At 33.0% G+C, this 20505-nt stretch overlaps 4 protein-coding genes across 5 annotated transcripts; 3 read left to right on the top strand and 1 right to left on the bottom strand.

Annotated features, from left to right (window-relative positions):
* Positions 1-656: 656 nt before the first annotated feature.
* Positions 657-1526, bottom strand: LOC106398801. The gene has a single exon (XM_013839310.1). The coding sequence runs from the start codon at positions 1524-1526 to the stop codon at positions 657-659; it is 870 nt and encodes a 289-aa protein (XP_013694764.1).
* A 4057-nt stretch (positions 1527-5583) lies between these two features.
* Positions 5584-7584, top strand: LOC106398800. Its single transcript, XM_013839309.1, has 3 exons — positions 5584-5769; positions 7157-7285; positions 7468-7584. Exons 1-3 carry the CDS (start codon positions 5584-5586, stop codon positions 7582-7584), a joined length of 432 nt encoding a protein of 143 aa, XP_013694763.1.
* A 3217-nt stretch (positions 7585-10801) lies between these two features.
* Positions 10802-14230, top strand: LOC106400619 (WAT1-related protein At1g25270-like). Of its 2 annotated transcripts, XM_013840976.3 has the most exons (8): positions 10802-11535; positions 11953-12015; positions 12134-12250; positions 12720-12817; positions 12923-12978; positions 13315-13473; positions 13572-13723; positions 13828-14230. In XM_013840976.3, the coding sequence occupies exons 1-8, from the start codon at positions 11306-11308 to the stop codon at positions 13994-13996; spliced, it is 1044 nt and encodes a 347-aa protein (XP_013696430.2). In that variant the 5' UTR covers positions 10802-11305; the 3' UTR covers positions 13997-14230. The 2 variants fall into 2 exon arrangements, with proteins under 2 accessions (XP_013696430.2, XP_013696428.2); XM_013840974.3 differs by having other exon boundaries at positions 10804-11535; positions 12720-12978.
* A 2379-nt stretch (positions 14231-16609) lies between these two features.
* Positions 16610-18901, top strand: LOC106400070. The gene has a single exon (XM_048757279.1). The coding sequence runs from the start codon at positions 16610-16612 to the stop codon at positions 18899-18901; it is 2292 nt and encodes a 763-aa protein (XP_048613236.1).
* Positions 18902-20505: the final 1604 nt, after the last annotated feature.

Below are 20505 nucleotides of genomic sequence, written 5' to 3'. Positions count from 1 at the left end.
ATTCTACCAACAGATTATCTTGTGAAACGAGAAAAGTACTCCTCATCCTCCCATAAAATTTTGCGAGTCATTGCATAGGTATACAACGCTCGCTCGTATCCTGCATCTACTGCTCTCTTTAACAAACGAAGTCCTTCATCTAGACGGTCTAACCAGTAGAAATACTCCACACCCTTGACGTAAAAAGTACTTGGGTTACCCTCCTCATAGCATCTTCTTAACAACAAATTCCGCGTGCCAAGGTACCAAGGGTAGTTAAATAAATCAAAGGAAGCATACACCCCACCGTCTGGACAACTTCCTAATTGATGAGGGACCTCGGGTTCGTTATGTTCGGATGATGTTAGGTCTTCAACAACAGCAGCCATAAATTACGATGGATGATGGGTTCAACTTCAGGTTTGTCTTCCGGTGGAAGAGGGGCATTTTCGGGTTGTTTTCCTCGAGTACGGGCATCTTCAGTAGTAAATGTATGGCCAGAACTAAGGCGGTGTACCAAACGAGTTACTTGCAAGTCTTCGACCTCGTCCAACCACAGGTGGCGCTCGGCTTCTGGGAGGAGGCTGAAGTGTACGGTAACATACGAAGCGAGATAGAACAGATCAATGAATAAATCTTACAGATAGCAGAAATGTTGGCAATAATATGAGAGAGAATTATCTTACATCTGGTTCTGCTTCGACATCGACAATGTCTTTTGTCTTGAGGATAACAACAGTGGTCGCACAAGCCGAAGGGACCTCCAAAAAAGTAGCTGTGTTGGCTGCATCAGGAATTCTAGCCAAGAGCTGAGGCACGGCTTCGAAAGCAAGCAAATGGAGAGCTAGGGGAAAGCCATAGCACGCGGTTGTCTGTTGAGATAACCGGATCCGCAGTTCGTGCTGGGGGTCAGGGATGTCTTTACTGACAGGGGGAGGCAAAAAACAAGATAGGGTGTACACAAACGATAGTCGACCCCATGGATAGTTCAAGAAGGATGGTACGTCAGTGAGCATTTTGACATACTTGGGGGTGAGCTTCAGGGTTTTGTTAGTACACCAAAGAACCCCGTCAACCAACGCTATCAAAGCCAAACGAAGTCGTTTCCAACTCGCAAGAAATGGATTGCGTAGCATCTCAGGAACCTGAGCGACGGTTATATCACCCACCGTTGTATTAAAAAGTTTTTGCCACATAATACTACTTGCAGTCTCCTCAGAGTCTGAATCTTCAACATCGAATGTGCCATATTTTTGTGTCGTAATAAGCTGGCGGCAGAGGAGGCTTCCAATCAGCTTAGTTGAGTTCTGGCAACGAGCAACAGGTAGGTGAAACAATCTGCCAAACTGAGGGCGGAGTAAAACGTCCATGTCCGCTGAACCTGCTAGAGCAGACGCAACAGCACCAATGACATTGGCCTTGGAGTATATGTTCAGCCGCAAACCAGTTGGGAAAAAGCCCGGAGCAAACAGTCTTGTAGGCAATTGTGTAGATGAATCGTCATCTACGGCTTCTACCGGCGGAGATTTCGGTGCCGTGGAGTCCATGGAGGAGGCCGTTTTATCTTCATCTGAGTCGGAAACTACAAAAGGAGATGATTGCTCATTTAAATATGGTCACATACTGTAAAAGTTTGTTTATAGGGATCTAAAACTAATGAGACCCTGAAAGAGCAGCTGCATTCTGGTGGTGACATGCACAGATTGAGGAGAGGACAGAGTCGAGTTCTAAAAAGGAGAAATAGATAAAACCTTACACAATATCTGGGTATCGACTGGCCTTCCGAGGTCGGGCCTGTTTGCGGGGTGTGGGTGTGGATCTTCGACGGCGACGACCGGAAGTCCCTGCGGCGTTTGTCTGGGAAACCATAGAAATCTAAATTAAAGTCGATGTTGAGCTGCTGCAGTGAATCGGAGCTCAAAGGTGCTAAAGTCGTCACGAGAGCTCGGAAGGAGTCAAGACTTTTCAACTTTTAGGTTTAGCAGAATAATTTGATGGAGAGAGAGAAAGAGAGAGAGAGAAAGGGAGAGGAGAAGAAAGCTGTTTAATTACTGCGGTGGTTTGCGGGTGAGAAGTTACTGGGCCGTCTGTCTTGGGAATCGCAACAGTCTCTCTCACGTGAGAAGGCTGCAGTGGCAAACTCACAATTTATCAGGCAGAGGAGGGTGTGATATGTCTTTGCTGGATGACTTGTATAGGGTCAAAAAGCGACGCGACCCAAACTCCAAATAAAAACTAAGCGGACCCAAAGCCCAAAATAAAAACTAAGCGGACCCAAAGCCCAAAATAAAAACTGCCATGCGATCCACTTTGCCAATATTTTCATAGTTTCATTGTAACCAAATAGTTGGCTTGAGATTCCTCGGCCTAAACGTTAACTTCTTATGCGATAAGTGATTTTTTGACCTTAAATATTTATAAAAAATGAGATCAGCTCATTAGTAAACAAATTATGTAATTTACAAAAAAAATTAAAAAAATTGTTTTATGGCCAAAAATATTATTTTGATCAAGAATATACATTTTATTTTTCCATACCATCTACTCTATTAAAAGAGGAGTACAAATATAAAATATCCCTAAGTTTTCCAACTTATTTACAATGGCATGCCACTAGAGTTATTAATTAATCTACTTTTTAAGATTCTATTTCTTTTTCTGTTTAATTAATATAATTCCTAATTTGAGCTTTAACTAATAAAAGCAACATTAATTTAAAAAATCAATCTCGCTAGCTAATCAACTATTAGGGAGGGTTATTGGTTTAAGAATTTTTAAAGAATTATAAAATTTTAAGAATCCATGGTTATTGGTTTATGGATTTTAAAAGTCTTTCCAAAATCCATTGTTATTGGTTTTAAGACTTTTAAATTCTATTCAAATCCTTTGTTATTCAAAAAATTTAGTTTTTATTGATTTTGCTATTCTATTCAAATCTATGGTTATTGGGAACTAAATTCTTTATATTTTAACTCATAAGCTAGACTTTGAAAATAGTATGTCTACTCATAAGATTTCTGAAATCTGTGTACTAATAAAAACATTTCCACACTTTATGATATATTTTTCTTGTTTGACATGTAATTTTCAGAAGATCTCTTTGTCGGTAAGTTTCATAGTTGGTGTGTTCTAACATACTTTTTCGTTTGTATGAGTGGTGTCTCAAAAAAAATGTCAATGAAAACAAGACTGTTAAAAATATGTCATGTAGTATGAAGATAAAAATGATTATTTTCACAACATAACTAAGAACAAACAATGCATAACACAAATAACCAATACCATAAAATGCATTTGTCTATGTAAACACACCAAACGATAATATAATAGTGTCTCATTGAAATTCATTGTTGAAAATTTCTACAACTTTTTTTGTACCTTAGAAGCAAAAACTTTTTGAAAAACTATATTGTGCAAATTCTTAATAATCAATAATAATCTATAGAAATCAATACAAAATATTTGATAGAAATTAGGAAACATTTGTGAAATCTACTAAACTTTTAAAAATCTGTCAAATTCTAAAATCACTCAACTCTTTCCAAATTCTGGTTCCAATAACCCCCCCTAAATAGGATCCAAAACACTTCCTATAATCTAGCTAGCTAATAAATATTGTCAATAAATGAAATCATCTACCATTTAATAATTATATAAAATTATTTCTTCATCATCTTTTATTCTTGATATTCCTATATAATTGGAATACATATAAACGATGTAGATTTATTAATACTATATTATTAATAATTAATTAATAAAAATGTTAAAACAACTATAAGGCCACCTAAATCAATTTAAGTATTTATTTACTAAATTTAGAACACAATATTTTTTAAAGATATATAGTTATAATTTTCATTATTCCTTAGTAATAACTGAAAAACCACATAAAAAGAATCATTTATATAATATATTAATAAACATATATTTAAATGTAAATATATTATTTTATGCATACTTTTATATAAAATAACCTAATATAAGTGTTGAAGAGTATAAAATTATGATCCGTTAAAAATGAAAATACATTTGTGCGGATGTTCGGGTAAAATTCTAAAAATGAGTGATAAAATCGACAGCTCAAAAATAAAATATAATTAGTCAATATAAACTATAAAATTATTATGTTTTTGAAATGTCATCTTAAACAATTATTAAATATAGATAAAGTTTTAAAATTTATATTAATATTTGTTTATAAAAGGTAAAACTAAACACCTGTGCGGGTGCCCGGGTCAAACTCTAGTCTACTTTATTAAAACAGGAGTACACTTATAAAATAACCCTAAAAAAGTTACACAATATTTACAGCCAAATGCCATTGAAAATTAAATTAGTCTCACATTAAAAATGATTCCATTTAGGATTAGGAATAGGCGAAATCTGACCTACTTTTTACATATCTCTCGTTATTTGAGAGTCTTTTCCACATATTTATTATTTTCCTAAAATAACTCAAACGAACTATAAACAAGAAAACAGATTATTAATAACTCAAACGAACTACATTGTTTTCCTAAATGTGATTTCCACGACTATAATAAAGGAACTACATCAATTTAGAATCCAGAATATTAAAACAAGCACAAAATCTTTGATTTACGCCTATAACAAAGGAACAAGCGTAAAATCTTAGATAAACATTTACGGAATAAGCACAAGATCTTATCACGTTTTTACATTCTTTTTTTTTACTTTTCCAAATTACTTCATTAATTTTATTTACCATTATAATACAATGTCATTTATTTTACGTATTAACCATAATAATTTCACGTGTCTAAATGAAATTACTCCATTAGTGACAAGAAGTCAGACCGGTTAACAAAATTATTTTTATTTGTTTACTAAATCATTTAGACATGGGCATTCATGTATTCGTTCAGATATATATCGGTTTTTATAGATATCAAGATTTTGGATTTAAAGTTAAACTATGTTCGGGTATTATAAATTTTCGAACAAGGTTCAAATTGAATTCTTCCGGATCCGGGTAAGTTTGTAGGAACCTAAAAATATCTAAATAACATATATGTTTTAAGAATATCACTAAACAATTTATAAAAAAAAAAAAAGTCAAACCCGTACGGATGTACGGATCAAGCTCTAGTATTTCTTAAATAACTTTCATATGAAGTTACGTACCCAAAGTGCATGTCTTATCCTACTCTCTGTTATTGTCCATGTGTACACATGTGGATGTACAACGTTGACTGGCTGTTCAATTAACTGCTAAATTATTTTATAAGTAATTTTTGACCTAAGCATACATTTTTTTTCATTTGGTTGGTCTTGAATTTATATATGTAACATCGTTGTATAGAAATGAATAAAATAGCGAATTGTGATGGTCTTCATGGGTAATTATAACATTGTTGTACTGTATATGTTACCACCATATATTTTTCATTGCACATTAAAATGTAAATTAAAATCGCATATTGGTCGGAGAAAATTGGCTCCCTGATTCACCTTTTTATTTACAAATGTTTTACTGTCTCTGATTCTCCTTATATACACCAACATGTATATTTATATTTACTTAGCCACATGTACTTAGATGTTCATTTCCCTTAATCAAACAAGTTATTATCTGTGGAAATGGCTCTGGCAAATGGGATGAAGCCGGTGATACTGATGTTGGTGGTTCAGATGGCTCTAGCCGGAGTGAACATCTTCTTCAAGCTGGCCATAAGCAGTGCCGTGAGCGTACCTGTCCTCCTCGCTTACCGCTTCCTCCTATCCACAGCTGTTATGGTTCCTCTTGCTTTCTTCTTCAACCGGCAAGTTTCCAGCCTATAGCATGATCATTTGATTTGGAGGCCATGTACAAATTTTACTGTGTCTTCTTCTTTTATTATTTTCTCTTCAATATATGGTTAATATTCATAGAAACTCAGAATTATATGTACGAATTCCAGAATATAAACTAGAAGTAAAACTATGTTATACATATGTATGATTATTCAATCTATTTGGTAAGGTGCTTAGCAGATTCCCCTTTTCGTATACCTGAATATTCTTAAATACAAAAAAATTGTACAGTTCATCGAGTTGTGTTACATGAACCGGAATACCGGATGCTAACTTTGCACTTCATAGAAAAAATTACGAAAAAAATTATTCTTTTTACAGGGAAAGAAGACCAAAAATAACATGGAAAATTATTTCCAAGGCTTCCTGTGCGGCTTATTCGGGTAAATAATTTTGAATTGTTCCATCTTTCAATTAACTCTAAGCTGAGGTATCTTAATTAATCTTGTAGACATATATGTATGCGGAGCTGTGCTTATTTTTGTGAGTGGATAAAACTTGCCTAAAACTTCTGTAACATATAAAATTTTATTAACTGGTCATAAAAGTTCTTTTACTATTGCTCTTGCTGGGTATAACATATATGTTTCTATATATATGCTGCGTATTACTGCATACAACTGATCGTTGAAATAGAGAAATATACAAAAAATGCTACTAGATCAAGAATATACAACGAACGGCGTCCAAAATTGTAGGGTGGCATCGAATCTGTACATCATTGTTATTAACTTTCTCATTGAGATCTCTACCTTATTTATAATTAAACATGTGAATGACAATATTCTAAATTGATAATAATAATAATAATCACTAATCTGTACCACTATAATTGATTACATGATATTAACTATGCCAATTTTTATAAATGTGAACTTCATATTTGTCATGACATTTTGTATATTTTCCAACTATAAATATGATTAGACATATATATATATATACACTAATTAGACATAAATACATATGATTTGATCAAAAAAATACATATGATATTGCAGAGGATCACTAGGGCACAATCTATACATGGAAAGTATGGCACTAACGTCGGCTACATTCATAACTGCAATGGCAAATCTTATACCCGCCGTAACTTTTGTCGTTGGCATAATAGCAAGGTAGTATATATATATATATATATATATATATATATATATACAACACATATCGAAAAGCATACATGTGTGATGTGTGTGTGTGTGTTTATTTATATAACATACGTACATGTTATATCAAAGGTTGGAGAAATTAGAGTTTGGAACAGCAGTACGAAAAACAAAAGTATTCGGGACGTTAATGGGAATAGGTGGAGCGATGCTGTTCACCTTTTTACAAAGGCTTTTCTTTTGATTTTTTGAAGTGTGACATTAACCTTCTTCCCGGTAGTAGCACCGGCCACGTGACTTTTCTGGCGTCCAATCACCGTGTGTTGGGAGCCTGTTTGGCCCTTATTAGCTGCTTCTCTTATGCTATATGGATCATTATACAGGTGAGTTAGTAACATATACTATACATTATTGTTAGGGTCTTGTGTGTAAGCTGAACGATCTGGTCGGTCTAGGATGTGCGGTTATGAAAAGAAAATATATATATATATATATATATATATACACATCGAGTAATGAAAGGACATGTATGAGTTGTTTTTGGTACACAAATTTTTCATTACAGGCAAAGATGAGTGAAACATTTCAATGCCATTACGCGAGTACAGGATTGATGAGCTTAATGGCTTTCTTCCAATCGACTATATATGCATTGTATGTGGAGAGGGATTGGACACAATGAAAGCTCGGCTGGGACATTAGGTTATGGACCGTTGCATATTCGGTATATATCGATTTCCATTCTATGACATTTTTGGAATAGCCTTAAACTAATGAGACATTTTTGGAATATAATATATGCTATCAAACCTCTTTATATTGAACTAACACTATTACCAAACGAATATGGAACTAATACAACTAGGGAACAATGGGGACAGCACTAGTTGTAGCACTAATGTCAATTTGTGCGAGGCTAAGCGGTCCACTCTTCGTAGCCGTCTTTAACCCCCTCCTGCTCGTGATTGTTGCCTTAGCTGGTAATTTGTTCTCCACGAAAAGCTTTACTTAGAGCATCTCCAAAAGACATTTTATAACTTCAAATATGAAATTTTTTGTTCTCCAAAAATGAATTTCAAAACTTCAAATTTGAACTTTTGAGGAGTGAAACTCTATATTTGAGGTTTCATATTTTTTTTTGTATTTTGGTCCCTACAATTACACATCACATTTATAATTCATAAATATTTTCTTGTTTATTATTTTAATCCTTATAAAAATTATATCTCATAAATATTTAAAGTTTTGATTACAAAATTTAAGTTTACACATAAAATTAAATAAAACTTTAAAACAAGATTTAAAATATTTAAAACTAGATTTAGATAACAAAAATATAAATGAAGACATAACTATTACACAAATTTAAATATTACAACAACACTAATAGTCAGGTAAGTTTGATCCGGAACTTCAAAATTTCTAAATATTGTTCAATTTTTTGTGTGTAATTGAAGATGGTTGTTGTTGTTGTTGTTGATGATGATGTCTTTTCGTACAATTCTTTCTTGTTCATATTGAATATATTCACGAGTATTAATATCATCGATAAAAGTTAGTCTTTTAGCAATATTTTATGTTTCTCTTTTACTTTCTTATTCTGATATAATGTATTTACAAGTATTAATATTTCTCGATTTAAACAATTTTTATCTCTAATCTACAAATTAAAAATGAGAAGAGCTATTTTTACTTCGAAATGCACTAGTATATCATATATGCATTACGAAAATCACTTTATGGAATAATATGATATTTTGCTTGAAGTTTAATATTAATTAAGTTATTTTGTTTAAAATTTTATATTTTAATATAATATTTTATTAATTAATATTGTTGTAATATGTTTATATATGTGCTAGTTATTTACAAAAGTTGTATGAATTCAAATTAGTTATGACATATATAAAGGCTATATTATAAAATACAAATAGTTTTGAAGTTAAGTTTGAAGTTTTGATTTTGGAGAAGAATACATTTAAACTTCAAATATAGAATTTTGGAAACTTCAAAATAGAGTTTTTTTTTTAGAGATGCTCTAAAATGCAATATACATTTTGGGATTTAATTAGACATATATATATATATAGTAAAACGCATATACTAATAATATTTTCAATATTTTAGTGTACTTGGAGCAATCTTGATTGTATGCGGGCTATATGTTGTGTTATAGGGAAAGCATAATGAGATGAAGAAAAAGCTAAATGGACTAGTTTCACCGGAGGAAAACGAAGTACAAAAATCAGTTACGACTATTGTTGTTAGTGGTAACAACAGCAGCGGTTCTATAGAAATGAAAATGATGGAAAATAGCACAAGTGGAAGAAAAGAAGTGGCGATGGCGTCATGTTATTAATTAAGTGGATCACTTCTTAAACTTTTAACTAATGCTTGACTATTTAGCTACTTTGTTAAGGGAAATTGGAGCTAGATGTTTTCATCAAATTGATATATAAAGCTTTTTTTTTTTGAAAATATAAAGCTTTTGCCGCAGTTAAAAGTAACAATTATATTAGTGCACAGGACCCTTGAGTCGAGAGAAATGATGTTTTTACCATTAAAAGACAAATTATATTAGTGCCCAAACCCAAAACTTCCAAATTTGGATCAATACCAAGTGTACATGGCTTTACGCATGTTGCTTATTGACGCAGGAGCGTTTTCCTCTATTTTGGAATTCTCTTGTGAATGATGTTTACAAGGTTGACTTTCTTTGGTCTACCTAAAAACGGTTCTGAAGGAGGAAACTTTGTCAAAACGTTGAAATAAAAATCCAATGAAACTGTCAACTATCCAATATTTTAGTTGATTTAAATATAAAATATTAGTAATCTATAACAAAAATATTTTTATTATTAGAGAATTTGTTGGTAGATGCTCATACTATGAGAACATGACCATTTAAATATTTCCCTAAAAGAAGCTCACAATAATAGAAAAAATTAAGTTAAAATTATTATTTTATTAGGTGGCAGATATTTTTAAATATTTCAAAAGAAAAAATTCATATTTTAAAATAATTATTAATAAAATAAGATTTTTATTTAACCTTTTTATTTTTATAAGATATTTTGGTAAACGAAAAAAAACACAGTAGAAATTATATAAATTGATACTCAATAAATTAATAAACAATATAAATTAATAAATTTTGTCAGTTTCGAATTAGGCCGGTTCAAAATATGATAAAAATAAAATAATAAAATAATATTTTTTAAAAGATCACATGTAAATATTTAGTCCTATTAAAGTCATAAATTAATAACTTATATATATAATTTATATAAGTATAAATAATATATTGTATTAATTTTTATATTTATAATAGATTTTATCTCTGTTTTTATTAAAATTTAATAATATTTTGATTGTACCTAATAAAGTTATCTCTAAAAACACATTTAAATTGCATGAGAATTGAATTTATAAATTTTAATGAGTATATAAACAGTTAAATCAATTATTCTTATCATGCAAAAAAAAAAATATATAAACAGTTAAATCAATTATTCTTATCATGCAAAAAAAAAAATATTTTTTATAAATTAATAGCTCTATAAATTAATACAATCCTATAGTCATAACATTATTAATTTATAGAGTTTTTATTGTATGGTGTTCAGATAAAATTGGACAATCCATACACGAACATTTTGCTAATTAAATGAAACACACTAGAAAATGGAAGAGAATCCAAACCCAAAACTTCCGAATTTTGATCTTTACCAAGTGTACCAAGGCTTTTATCTCTTTTGGAATTCTCTCGTGTGGCAAGCCACGGAAGGGAACTATATATAGAGCATGCTTAGCACGTGTCAACGTCAACCCAATATGTCGCTTTTATAATCTTTTTAAAATTTACAATTAATGTTAATAAAACGAACTACCCTGAGCATGCATACAAATGTTTGCGGCACCAAGGCAATGTACATGTCCAATATTGTTTCTCTCTTTTCTTTTAATAAAAGAGAAAAAGAAAGATGCTTTTGCAACGACTACAAAAAGATGCTTCTGCGAACGCTCTTAAGATCTCGTGGTCGTGAAGGTCCATTGATTATAACGATAGTTAAATAGTTCTTTCTTTTATTATGCATAACCGCTTCACTTACGTATTCTATTTCCCTTTTTCATAATATATTTGTATACATAGTATCTCTTTCACACTCACTAAGCCTTCAAAGTTGTATCCTTAACAACTTTTGCTACTTTGTTCACCAGTTTCCATAAACAAACACTTGAATTTTACATCTTCTTATATCACATAATTTTTTTTCATGGTCTCTAAATTTTAAGTGGAGCACAATGGAAAAGGTATAGGAATATAATTAAAGACGAAGACACGTTGGCTAGATAAATAAAGCTGATCATACAAAAGCTCATCCAACTACAAGGGATAGTTAATGGTTAGACTGGGTATCAAAGTACAATATAGAAGTTGTGGGCGAATTGAAGATATGTTGAAAGAAGTTAAAGCTATAAGTATAATGCTGGTGGTCCAGTTTATTTTCGCAGGAATGTACATTTTGTTTAAGCTAACGGTCGATGATGGTACAAATCTCAGAATCCTCGTGGCTTATCGTCTCTCCTTCGCCACCATTTCCATGCTTCCCCTCGCCCTCATCATCCAGAGGTTTCCTTTTTGTTACATATTTTATATAATTGTTATTTTTGCATTATATTAAACCATATATTTTTATATATGCCAAACCGGATTTAAATACACTTTGGGTTACATAATGCGCATCACGACCGTTCTTCAAATTTTAGGGGTGATAGACAAATTAAAAAGATTTTAGTTAAAAAATAATAATAATTTTCGGAGGCTATATTATGTAAATTATCTCTTAAAATTTGGTGTTTATAGACCAATGTTTTATTTGCTCATTTGACCATGACCGGCTCTGATTTGAATGACCATGTTGGAATCTGGCGTCCAACAGATCTACTACATTAAGTCATACATTTGTGTGTGTGTTCATATTCAATAAATTAAATACTCTGATGTTATTTCAATCAAATGTTTTGTTTTTGGACTCTATGTGATCAGGGATAAGCGGCCAGAATTTACATGGAGACTGCTCTTTCTAGCCTTTCTTTCGGGGATGCTTGGGTACTTAGAACTTAGTACAGTAATTTCATTTGAACTGTTACTGACAATCATAAACTATTATAGATATATACATGGAATTTTATAGATGATGTGATTCATGTATTTGACTTCTTTACAGAGCGGCGATACCAAATTTTCTCTATTTGCCAGGACTTGCTCTTACATCAGCTACCTTTTCGACTGCGGCCAGTATCCTTGGTCCGTTGATCACCTTGGTATTGTCAGTCGCTTTTAGGTAAGGCACCGCACATCCAATGCTAAACAATAACTTTTTGGAAAAGTATGATATATTCATTTGGTTCCCAAAATTATACTCTCTCCTTTTCAAATATCTGAAATTTTAGAATTTTTTTCAGTTAAAAATTAGATGAAGTTTTCAGTTTTCAATGTAAAACTTTTTTAAGTTGTACAATATTTATTGGTATTGTGCAGTTTATTTTATTATTGGTTGAATTATGATTAGTTGGATAATTAATGATGGTTTTGTTAGAAAATTTTAAAATTAAATATTTTCTTAATAAATAAGCACAATTTTAAAACATTATCTAATAAAAAATGGAAGGAGTATATGTTAGTTTTTTTCGTGTTTGAATGGAACTTCTTAAACTAAGAGAATATGAATCAAGGGTTACTTCATCTGCAAACTTGGCCTGTCGAGAAATGAAATGAAAAGGCTAACTAATGATATAATTCTGATTTAACAGGATAGAGACTCTTCGGCTGGGAACGAACGAAGGGAGGGCTAAGCTTGTGGGGACGTTGCTTGGTGCCGGTGGGGCTCTCGTATTTGTATTCTATAAAGGTGTTGAGATTCATATCTGGTCAACACACGTTGACTTACTTAAAAACTCGAACACTGGTCAATCTTCTGGCCAAGCCACTGAGAACCACCACATCTCAATTCCAGGAGTTCTTATGGTTTTTGGATGTAACGTTTCCTTCTCACTTTGGTTAATATTGCAGGTAAGTGCTGCTTTTTCATATACCAAACGATTATTTTAAAATAAGAAAAAGAAATCTAACGTCGACATGTTTTATGTGTGATTGTGTTTCAAATCTGAATAGAAAATTATCATATTACTTCCTAGACATTTAATTTATACTGATAACTACAACTAAATACATATTCTTTGTGAAGTAATACACATGTATTTTTATGTACCTTATATATATATACAAAATATAATTTAATATGTTGAAAAAGAACCTCTGTATATTGGTCAAGAAACGTAAAGTGTTTTCTTTCATGTTTTTGGCGTTCATATGATGTTTCAAGAGACGTAATTTTTTTCTTTACAGGCAAAAATAGGCGATCAACTTGGAGGAAGTTATTGGAACGTAAGTCTGATGAATGCGATGGGAAGCTTGGTTTGCATGATTGTTGCTCTCTGTTCAGAACGTAACTGGAAACAATGGCGATTAGGATGGAACATCAGCCTTCTTGCTACGGTTTATTCGGTATAAAACAATCTACCCAATGATTAAGGATCATTTAAGACGTGGTTGTGTATACTTGATACACGTTTTTAATTGATTATCTTGTCCGTGACTTGTAGGGAGTTGTGGTCTCAGGAATGGTCATACCTCTTATTGCTTGGTGCATTAAAACAAAAGGACCGTTATATGTTACAATGTTTAGCCCTATAAGGCTTGTGATCGTAGCCCTCGCCGGATCATTTGCTTTAGAGGAAACGCTTCATTTGGGAAGGTACACCCAAATCATGCATGTGTTTCATCAAACTAATGTTTTAATTGTGTATGATATATATAGTATGTAAATTTCATTCTCTTTTTATTTTGCGGAACGTACAGTATAATTGGTGCTATGATAATGGTGGGAGGTGTATACCTAGTTATATGGTGTAAAATGAAGGAAGCCAAGAGTGCCTCTACTGCATTGGACCTCATTGAAACAAACAAGAATATCAAAGAAGTGAACCTTGGCAATCTCTCAGCAGTAAATAATAGAGATGTCCCGTGAAACAACCATATAGCTGCATCATCAAATAAAGTCCGTAGAAATGGAATATATACGGACTACTAGATGGAGAATTTGGACAATGTCTTTGATTTTTCACCCTGACTTCAATATTAAAACACTATCTATAACTTGCTACTTATATCTCTTAAAAAGCTATGTTCTATGTTATATCGTGAAAATTTCTGTCAACTAATTCACATTGCTCATGATACAAATAGAGTCCTAAGTGTCTAGCTACTTTTAATCGGCTTAAATTTAAGAGCATCATTAACGATAAAACTTTGTAGAACCTTCTCTCACATGTATTATATTGATATACTCCTATATAACTTTTTTTATTAAACTTTTAAACAAAAAGAACTTAACCAATGAAACTGGAAAAGAACAAATGAAAAGAGAGTATCTCGAAAGTGGTTGAAAATCTCTCGCTCAAAAAACATTTCTTGTGATTTTCTGTGTTTCTCATTTTATGATTACTTTCACCTGTTTGCCCGTTTTTCTTCTCTTTTATATAAGACTTCCGACTTCTTTCAATGGATATGTAGCTTTTGCTATTTGTTCATCTTGTCATTTGGGAGTCGTCAGATAAAAGCAAGGTCTTCTCTGAATTTTCTTTAGAGACCAGTTCGATTCGGTTCATGGCATGGCTCCTATAGTGGAATTGGATTAGTGTGGTTTAGAGCCTTAATAAGAGTGTCATGTTTGGTCCTTCAATAATTTCAACTGTGGATGTTGACGTCCCTTTATGTCTTTTTATCATGTTTTGGTTCTAAATTGTATTGTTAAGTTCTTAGCTTGTATATTTGTTTATGGTTTTTGGGGACTTGCAGTTCATCCGCGGACTTAATCTGTAGGGAAGTTTTTTATTCGGATAGATGTTTATGGGGATTGTGTGTGTTCGATGGTTTTGTCATTCTACTTTGTAATGTTGTTATGATCAATGAAATTTATCAAAGAAAAAAATGATTACTTTCCATCTGTAGTAAAGTTCTCTAATGTAATTGTCAAAAAAGTCTAGTTATAAAAAAATTATCATTGTCTTCTTCCTATGATAGTTCAAAATTTCAGGTTTACGACTATGATTACTTTCCAACATGTAGTAAAGTTCTCTAATGTTATTATGACTATGATTACTCAAGTTATGTGACACGTCAATCCATTGGCATCTTAATAGTCTAGTTATAAAAGAGTTAAGATCAAAGGAGACTAAAAAAGGTTTTCATGGTAACACGAGACTTTTATCCGAGATCCGGATTCGATCTGAGATTCGATCCGGATCCGATCCGAAAATCCGGATATCCGGAGGGGCCGAATCCGGATCCGGATAGTAAAATGTTGGATCCGGATATCTTGATTTTTAAGTTTGGATATCCAGATACGTAAGTTTTATTAATAATTATTTCAGAAATAGTAATATCTGTATACGAAAACTAATTTTATTTAATATATTTTCATTTTTATAATAGTATATGTAAATTTTATGTAAATTTTGTAATATTATACATAGAAATAATTAAAACATTATATATTTTTTTAATTCTAAATTATTTTTCATATTTATATATATATTAATATTATTATTTTTATTTATTTTAAGGATCCAAATCTGGATCCGGATATTACAATTTTTAGAAGGATATCCGACACCCAGATATCTGAGAACCCCGGATCCGGATAAAAATAGTAAAATGATAAGGATCCGGATCCGGATACTTTAAAAATGTCCGGATACCAGATCCGTCTTAGGCCCATGGAAGATAGCATAAACGTAAATGATTTACCTTTTAAAGATTCCTCTTCAAATTTGCTTCTGTTTTAATAATAAGGGGATGTTGGAAAGCGGAACAAATTTACTTTGGGAAAATTGCCAAAAGAGAACAAGAAAACAGCATAGTTGTCCCTATGGTATAAATCTTTTTTTGTCCATTTTTTCTCCGTTTTACCCTTTCCATATGTTAAAATTAATGAAATAAATAGTTATATGAATCAGAAAAATTATTAAAAATATAAACAATTAATAAAACACCCATTTACACAAACACATATTTTTTTTTGGGTTAAAAAACATAATAAATAATATTTTTAAATTACGTTCTACTAAAAGTAGAATTCTGTTTCTACACAAAACGGGTAAGTAGAAAATGAATTCTAGAATGAACACATCCATCTACTTGTTTTAGAACGTACAAACTACTTTTTACTATAATTCTAAATATGGGGAATACGTATTCTACTATTTGTAATGATCGCTACTTTTATTCAGAAAACTGTTTCTACTTTTATTGAGTATTCTAAGTTATCAGGAATGCAAAATCTAAAACATATACGAACGTCCACATAGTGTAGAAATTACATTCTGGAATTTTGTTATGTTCTACACAGTGTAGAAGGTGCCTTCTACGGATAAAAAAACTGAATTTTCGAAAATTAAGGAAGTTGCAGTTTTTAAAATATTCTCAAAATATTCTAACTTCCTAAAACGTGTTTTCATTGATTTGGTTCGTGAAAAATTAAAAAAAAAATCGATTTTGAATGTTCTTCTTCACCAATCTATGATTTTCCAATGATTTCTCTATAGTTTGTCTTGTGATTTTTACAAACTCTTGTTCTATGATGCATATCTATACAACATGTGGTGTTTGGGAGTTTGGAGCAACCACGGGATGGGTTTTTACGGCTGATGAGAGAGGGGCTAGGCTACTGTTATTGGAATCAACTTCTACCTTAGAGGATTTTAAAAGAATGGTTTTGGAAGATTTTGATATGGAAGAAGATAGCTTACCCGATTTGGAGTTGAGTTATCTACCTAATGAGTTGATCAATACATCAACTTGTCCGCCTGTGATCATTGCAAATGATCGACAGCTTCAGAATTTTGTTTGTTTTGTTCAAAAGTGTGTTTCTACTCGATTGTGTGTAACATCTAAAGCCAAAGTTGAGAATCTGAATGAACCAGACTTTGATCTTAACAAGTCGCCAGCTGATTCAACTACTGCTCAAGAGGAGGGAAACTCGGTTGATAGGGGGAATGAACCAGCTCCTGTGTTTGTTGAGAGGCAGTGCGAGGAAAAGAAAGAAAAGATTAGAAGAGTCGAAGTTGATGAGGATGCCTATCATGCCGATACCATGATCTCGGCCAAAGAGGACGTACATAAGATGTCAAAGTTTTCTGTGCTCAATGTTGTTAAGAAGGGACAATTGTTTGAGAACAAAACTTTGCTGAAGGCGACTTTTGAGATATGTGCAATGAAGCATAACTTTCACTATGAGGTTATCAAAACGGATAGACAACTTTGGTACGTTAGATGTGAGGATAATGCATGCAATTGGTGTGTTCGAGCAGAGTGTTTGCAGGATTCTGAATATTTCATTATCAAAAAGTATGTCGGTGAACATACATGTGCACCTTCAAACAAAACCAAACCGGGTAGGACTGCTTCGGCCAAAACTATAGGCAGTCTGATTATGCATAGGTATGAAGGGGTTAAGGAAGGGCCGAAATGCAATGATATAATACAGATTATGCTTATGGATCATGGCTGTGAGATCACGAAATCTTTAGCATGGGATGCTCGTGAATATGCGGTTAATGCTGTTAGAGGTATACCAGAGAGAAGTTATGGAAAAATACCGAAATACTTGCACATGCTCAGAGAGGCTAATCCGGGAACACATTCATCGTATGAGATTGACAGCAAAGGGAGATTTCGGTACCTGTTTATTGCATTTGGGCAATCGCTACGAGGATTTAACAGAGTCATAAGGAGGGTTATTGTGGTTGATGGCACTTTTCTGAAGAACAAATACAAAGGAGTTCTATTGGTTGCAACTGCTGTAGACGGAAATTCTAATTTGTATCCTCTTGCATTCGGAGTAGTCGACTCAGAGAATGAAAATTCTTGGGAATGGTTTATGAGACAACTAAATAGTGTCATTGCTGATGATCATCATTTGGCTTTCATTTCGGATAGACATGCGGCCATTGCTAAGGCGCTTGAGACTGTGTATCCAACAGCTAAACATGGTATTTGCATTCATCATTTGTTGAATAATGTGGTAACATATTACCATGGGAAAGGACTTGTTGGGTTGGTTGCAAAGGCGTCCAAGGTTTATAGAGTTGCTGAGTTTGAAAAGATATTTGCTAATGTGTGTAATATCAGTCCGGCAATTGGAAAATACCTAAGGGATGCTGAAGTCCAAAAGTGGGCAAGATGTCAATTCTCTGGATATAGATATGACATAAGGACAACAAACCCTGCCGAATCCATCAACTCTGCTTTGCGTTCGCCGAGAGAGTATCCAATCATTCCCTTGTTGGACAGTATCAGAGAAATGCTGACTCGGTGGTTTTATAACCGTAAGAAAAAGATTTCAAAGCATAATCATCCTCTTACCGAAGATGTGGAGAAAAAGATTGAAAGGAGAACCGAGAAAGGCAAAAGATTTGCAGTTTACCCTGTCAGCGATGGTCGCTTGCTTGTTAGAGGTGATAAAATCGACTGCTTAGTTGATTTGGATAGACGTACTTGCTCATGTGGGAAGTACAACCTGATGAAGATACCTTGTCGGCACGCAATTAAAGCTGGGTTTCATGTTGGCAGACAGCCACACACATTAACTGATTTATTTTACACTACAGAAGCTTGGCGAGAAGCTTATCATGAAAGCATCAATCCTATTGCTGTTCCTGAGGATGCTTGGTCCATGCCAGAAGATGTTGTCGTGGACAATGTGCTACCACCAGAGTCAAGAAAATCAGTTGGAAGGAATAGAAAACGGAGATATGAAACTGTTGAAGATAAACTTCGGTCATCGCAAACATCACAAAAGAGGCAGCTTCGCAAGTGTAGTAGATGTGGTATTAGTGGGCACAACAGAGCAACTTGTAAAATACCAATATAGTCAGTCACATATGGTAAGGGTCAGCTTATATAGCCAGTTCGTTTATATGTTTTTCAATCTCGATTTAATTGTGTTTCAGGTATTTATTTTTCTGTTACAGGTTGGTCTGTTCAAGTATGCAAGTTGTGGTGTTTGAAAGTGCAGTATTGCCTTGTCTCGTATGGTTTTTTCTTCTAAAAATAATCAACTTTGTTTAACTTTGGATACTTTGGATAATTCTTGTATGGTTATTTTATCAGTTTCATTGTTATACATTGGTATTATTTTCACTTCACTTCTCTATCTCTCTGTTTGTTTAGTTATGTTCAGCTATGCTTTTGAGTTCGAGTTTAAGTTTGTTTGACAATAGCTGATGTCTGATTTTTCAACAAAAAAGGTGGATTGTAAGAACAGATCACTGAGCACAAAATATAAGAACCATTTGACTGGTAAAGTCGACACAAATATTGTTGCAACAAAACACTTATTGAAGCCAATACTAAGAACCAAATGACTGGTAAAAATGAAAAAAACACACTAACAAGAAGATACTTAGAACCAGTAGACTGATTTCACTCATTCTTGGCTTCTTAATCTTCCAAAAAGCCATAGAATGCTTCCTAAGCAACCTAATTCGAGTGAATTTTTCTGCTTCCTAACTTCTTCTTCTATTCTCTGTGTGATACTACTTTTCAGATCTTCAATCTCTTCTACAATTCTCCCTTGCTCAGCCTCTACCCTTCGAATCTCATCAAGCAAGGCGTCATCAACCCACTTAAATAAATGATTTTCCTTCTTTCGCTACATAGAAACGAAAATCAAATTAGGAGAAGTAAAATGGAATGAAAAAACATGATGTTTATCCTACACAATCGAAAATCGAATCAGACAAAAAAGGAACATAACAAATCGGTAATTGAATCGAAAAACAAATCAAGACTATGAACCTGTGCCCCTATTTCACATCTATAGAACCGTCGGTAAGGATTGTCATCAGTTCTCGAGTAGAATATCACAACCCCTTTCCCGCACCAGCACCTAGATGGCACCCCGTATGAATGTCGCCTTGAAGTATTCATGTGTGTGAGAAACTGCTTCAGAGAGAAAAAGGAGATTGACGAAAAAGAAGAACAGAAAAAAATGGGAAAAGTCGGGTTTGGTTGCTGAGTTGGTGTTATATATGTCGGGTTTTAGGTTTATTGTGGATCTAGTTCTGGTCGGGTTTGATTGTTGAGTTGGATCAAAAGTCTGGTTTGCAAGAAGCCAAGTTAAGTGTATTACATTTGATTCGATTTATTTACTCCTACGGGATGATCTAGTAAAACAATTATTCTAAATGTTCTTGTGGTCTTGTTCCGGGTTTTTGTTTCGTTTAGGGTATGTTTAGGGTTTAGGTTAGGTTTGACTGTGGTCTTGTTATGGGTTTTTGTTTCGTTTAGGGTATGTTTAGGGTTTAGGTTAGGTTTGACTGTGGTCTTGTTATGGGTTTTTGTTTCGTTTAGGGTATGTTTAGGGTTTAGGTTAGGTTTGACTGTGGTCTTGTTCCGGGTTTTGTGTTTCGGTTAGGGCATGTTTAGGGTTTAGCTTAAGGTTCTAATTTAAAACAGTGTTAAATTCTAGCATTC

This window comes from Brassica napus, chromosome C5 (assembly GCF_020379485.1).
Source record: "Brassica napus cultivar Da-Ae chromosome C5, Da-Ae, whole genome shotgun sequence".
Classification (NCBI taxonomy): Eukaryota; Viridiplantae; Streptophyta; class Magnoliopsida; order Brassicales; family Brassicaceae; genus Brassica; species Brassica napus.
This window is presented reverse-complemented; position numbering and strand designations above follow the sequence as displayed.